This window comes from Egretta garzetta, unplaced genomic scaffold, assembly GCF_000687185.1.
Source record: "Egretta garzetta isolate BGI_Z169 unplaced genomic scaffold, ASM68718v1 scaffold26, whole genome shotgun sequence".
Taxonomy (NCBI): domain Eukaryota; kingdom Metazoa; phylum Chordata; class Aves; order Pelecaniformes; family Ardeidae; genus Egretta; species Egretta garzetta.
In genome coordinates this window covers 695939-701054 of record NW_009260070.1, presented here as the reverse complement: position 1 = coordinate 701054, position 5116 = coordinate 695939, and the positions used below count along the sequence as shown (strand labels likewise).

The 5116-nt window shown below is 49.9% G+C and overlaps 1 protein-coding gene across 1 annotated transcript in view; it reads right to left on the bottom strand.

The window, feature by feature from the left end:
• The window catches only part of RASGEF1C (RasGEF domain family member 1C), a 28629-nt gene extending 26448 nt beyond the window's left edge, over positions 1 to 2181 (bottom strand). The window contains exon 1 of the mRNA XM_009641211.1: positions 2005 to 2181. Coding sequence (XP_009639506.1) covers positions 2005 to 2181 — 177 coding nt within the window. The remainder of the gene's footprint in view (positions 1 to 2004) is intronic.
• Between the last annotated feature and the right edge of the window lie 2935 nt (positions 2182 to 5116).

Below are 5116 nucleotides of genomic sequence, written 5' to 3'. Positions count from 1 at the left end.
GACCGGCTGTAAGCAGCCGCACAGTGGGTAATATAGAATCATAGAAACATAGAACCATAAAATCACAGAATGGTTTGGGTGGGAAGGGACCCCTAGAGTTCGCCCAGCCCAACCCCCCTGCAGGAGCAGGGACACCTTGAACCACATCAGGTTGCTCAGAGCCCCATCCAACCTGGCCTGGAATGTTCCCAGGGATGGGGCCTCCACCCCCTCTCTGGGCAACCCCTGCCAGGGTTTCACCACCCTATAACATTATATCATATTAGCCATAAAAGCCCCAAACTCCATGTTTTTTGCATTTCCACTGGGACAGACCTTTATATCTAAAAGACATGAGGATTGCTGACTCTGAAAACGGAACTGGTTACAGTGGGCGCAGGAGGCAGTGGCATCTCCTTCCTCCACAGCATCCCCTTCCAGCCCTCGGGCAAACACCCAGCGCAGCCGGCACGGGGGTCCCTGCAGGAGCGAGCCCAGGTCACAGGCGGCAGCACCAGCAGGGCTGCAGGGGGGCCAGCAAACGCCGAACGTGCAGACGCTCCGGTGTCCCTGCCGCACCGGGCTGCGAGCCCCCGCATTAGTGACCCCTCGCTGCAGCCCTGCAGCTCTCACCCCACCTGTTTTAAGGAATGTTTCGTTTATTCTCCTAACTCCCCACAATCCATTTCTATCAGCCAAGCCGTATCAGATGCAGTCCCACGACTGTGAAGCTGTGGGAGGCAGGCCTGCTGGATAAATCCTTGGATTAGTTAAAGTATTCCAGCAGTGAATTTTAAATACGTGCATGAATCCTCGGTTGTTTGCATCCTAACCCCTCCCAGTGCCCGAATTATCTTCCTTCCCCCAGATCTAGCCGTGCTCCTGAGCAGCAGGTATAGCATTACACATCACACATTGCTTAATGAAAATCTCACAGCCTAATCTGTCCATTACCTATTTTTATTGCCTTTCTGTTCTTTTTTTTTTTAATTGACATGCTTCTTTATTACTTATTTCTAGCTGATCAGAACCTGAGCTGCAGGTAATTTAAAACACACTGCCTGCTCTGCATTGATAACTTTCGTAGTCTCCTAAACTGCCCAGGAGTCAGTGCTACTCCGTGCTTTGAAAGACAAGCCTTTCCGTAGAGATTTATTAGCACTTAAAAGTCTTCCTGTCAAACTCCGTCCTGAATTCCACCGAGAATGTGCAAAATCCAGTGAAGTCAATGGCTTGGAGGACCATAAAACCGCTTCCAGTTTAGCTCCTCAGCTGGTGATCCACCAGTTTTAGATCCTTTAGTTGGTGAAGAAACACCGAACACTCACTGATGGGGCAAGGATCAGGACCTGGATATGCTGCCGAGTGACTGCAAAGTTGGTGTGAATATAACCCTAGGAGAACTGTCACAGAGTCACAGAATGCTCTGGCTGGGAAGGACCTTTAGAGGCCATCTAGTCCAACGCCCTGCAGGGAGCAGGGGCATCTTTAACCAGATCAGGTTGGAATCATAGAATAGAATCATAGAACCGTTTAGGTTGGAAAAGACCTTTAAGATCACCAAGTCCAACCATTACCCTAGCACTTGTGACCCCATCAGATAGAGCATCTCTGCGCTTTCTGCAGGCAGACAAACCTGGATGACTTCAGCAGCTACTGAAATCCGGCTCATTTAATGCCAGTTCAGACTGTTTTGCTTCAGTCTTCATCTAAATCTCTCCGGGATGCACTGCTATTTAAGTGCTCCAACTGCTGTATCGCTAATTCATCACCGCCACAGCTTTCCCCCCTCACCCCGCTCTCTTATTTAAAGACAGTATCAACTTCGGGATCTGCTTTTTCATGGGAACAGTTATAGAGCAGTGAAACAGCATTTAAAGCAATGCATCAATTTACCAAGCTTTAATTGTATGCAGCTTTTAAATTAGCCCTCTTAATTCGAAATTTAACACATTTGCACTTTTGCATAAAGTGCTGCCCCAATTCATCAGAATTAAACTGTTTATTATACTGTGAATTGCTTACTTCAGGGTAGTAATCAGTGGTAGGTATGAGATGCTGGATTAGAGCATCCAGAGATGCTGAGGTAAGGTTTCCATCCTGGAAGATCAGTCCGCCTTGTTCATCTTCTTTTGAAGTATGTAGATGAGGGCTGAAGCCACATGGGGTGAACATAGTGGTGGAGCTCAGCGTCTGGGGCATGCCTTCCTGCAGAGACAGAAGCTCACGTCAGGGACAAGAGCCAGCACATTCACGGCCACGGCCGTCTGCTGCTTGATTTGAAAACACAAGGCACAAGCAAGAGCTCCTCATTCACCAGATGAACACGATCGCTCATTCTAACCTTTTTTATTGTTGCCATTGGCAGATCACGCCCGGATGGGAAATACACAGGAAAATGGGGCATTTTGGTTTATGCTTCTGGGCCAGAAAGGGACATCAGCTGCTTCGGGCTCCCACCCCAGTCAAGAGCGGCTGCGACGATCCCCTTTTTGCTACCAGCCCTGGTCAGTCCCCCGTAGGAGAGCCAAGATACGTGGGGCTTGGATTCCGCGGGTTCCGGAGCAGAACAGAGCTGTTCGCTTGAGCCTCTGCCCCCGGAGAATGAGGGAGGGAGAATTCAGGGGGAGAGGGGGCGAGAAAAGGGGAGCGACCCGAGGCTGGCTCGGGATGGCCCTGGGAAACACTGCGGGGCTCCCACGGGACGGGGGGCACCAGAGCGGGCAGGGGGCAGCAGCAGGGGCAGGCGGCAATGGGGGGAGGACGGAAACATGAAGGGAGGTGGGGGGATGGAGGACGCGGGAGCTGAAGAAGAGATTGAAGAGCAACGAAAAGAGAAACGAGGGAGAGGGAGAAGGCAGACACCTGCGCTATTTTTGGAGCCTGAAGTTAGTCAGCCCTAGATCTATACTTAGGCACTAAATAAATGTTTCAAAAAGATCCTGAGCACTCATCGACTTCAGGAGAGATGCAGAGTCCTCCGCACCTTTGGAAAGGAGGCCAGGCAAACTCGGAGCCCGTGGCTCAGTTCAAGCTCCCCGCATTATCAGTTCTCTGGACTCCCTGGGCTGCATTCCAGGCTCCACCTCAATTTTGTGGCTTACCATCAGCTTTTCATGTTTCTTCTGTTGAGCAAAGTCGGTTTGCTCCTGAACTGGCACAGGGGGATGACAGGTTTTGCCCCGAGCGCTGTAAAGCATCTCCAGCCGCCTCTGAAATCCGCCCTGGAAGCTGCTCCGCTCTCAGCAAGAGGCGGCATTTAGGATGGGGACGCACAGCTCCCCGGGAGCCAGCACCCCCGTTACCGCATCCCATCCCCTCCAGGGAGCTCACACAGGCTGGGAGCATGGGCTGCCGCCGGGATTTGCAACCAAACAAAAAGGAACCCAAATGTCAAACCCAACAAATCCCTGCCTTGACTGAAAAATGAAATAGATGCCAGGGGCTTCAGTTTAAAGGCCGGAATACCCGACCGCTGCCCCAGCCAGACTGGAAGCAGCAGCATCTCCTTTTAATGGGCGTGCAGGTGTGCCTGGTAACACAGCTCCGAGCACCAGTAATCGCTGCTTCTCGTACGCAGCTCAGGCTCCGCGCAGTAAATGGGAGAGACGGCCACGTCCCATTTGTTACTTCGAACACGCTCTGTGTTACTTCTTCTTCCTATGGCAATAATCCCAAGAAGGATCGCGTGTCCATATGGATCAAGAAATAAATCTCAGGGACAGACAGCTGTCCAGAAGAGGAAAAGAAAAAGTTAAACCAGCTGTGAGCTTACAGCACACAGCCTGGCTTCAGCGTAGGGCAATCCAAAGTAATCGTTTATTCAGCGCAATCCCTCACTGCCAATGCCATTTTTATTATCAAATAGAAACGAATCTAACCAGGATATTGCCTGAACTTCTGCATCTCACGACATGAGAAATCTTGCCGAAATACACAGTAATGCTTCTTAAGAAAAACTTACCATTTTTTTTTTAAGCGAATAAAACCAGCAGTACAACTGTCACCAAGACGTCCATCTTGGGTACTGTACAGAAATTAAATCTGACTTTTTATTATGAAGTTCCTGGTCTAATCCCAAGTTTTCAGGCAAGGCCTGTGTCATATCTGAGCTGGTGCCTGGTTGCCCCCTTACTTGCCACTGAAGAGGACCTGAGGGTTTTAACTTCATGCCTTTTTGCTCGCTGTTGACTGATACCGTTGTGTTCACAGCAGGACGAAGGCCGACTGCACAGAGACTGAAAACCTCCTGCACTACCAAGCTTGATAACAACTAACACCAGTATTTGGCAGACAGGAATTTAGGACAGGGACTTTCCTGCTCACCCCACCTCATTTCTTTTTCTGTTCCTGCCGTTTCCAAAGCACTCTTTTCAGAAGCACTCAATGGAAACAAGACCTTGCTTTGGAAGAGCCCAAATACGCGATCGCCTGCGGGAGGCAGGAGATGAGGTTATGCTGTCAGTCACTCGCGGAATACAGAAACAACAAGGGAAGCACTGAGAGAGGAAAACAAACACGCCAACAACCTCAGGGAGGTCTGTCTTGTTGCAGTGACGGTGCTTTGGCTGATGGAAAAGGGTAGGTGGCGTAGACAGCGCCAGCCCCTTCTCCAAAGGGTGAGAGGCAACCGGCTGCGGATGGGAAATTCCACTTGAACATAAGAGAAAATCTTCCCCCGAGCACCGCACAGATTGGAAGAGGGACCTGGAAAGGACGTTCAGTCTCCATCCTGGGAGATTTTCAGAACCCAGCTAGACAAGGCCCTGAGCAACCTGAGCAACCTTTGAAGTTAGCCCTGCTTCGAGCGGGAGCTTGGACGAACAACCATGGGAGGTGCCTTCTGATTAACTTTTCTGTCTTTAACTGTTGCAGTATTTCCCCATTTCTGGGCTCTTTAATATAAACCACAGCAAGTAAAAATCTAGTCTTGATAATTAGATATTTGCAAAGAAGTCCACAGGGGGTGTAAAAACTTTTTCCACTTTTCCTGGAAACAACAGTCTGCACATGGCCCAAAACTTCACTCGAAGACCACCTGGACGTAACCTGAAGTCAATGAGATTTAAGCATGTGAAAATTCTGCAGGTGAGGGCTTCCCCAAACTTTAGTCCAAGTCAGCATGCAAAGCTTTGCT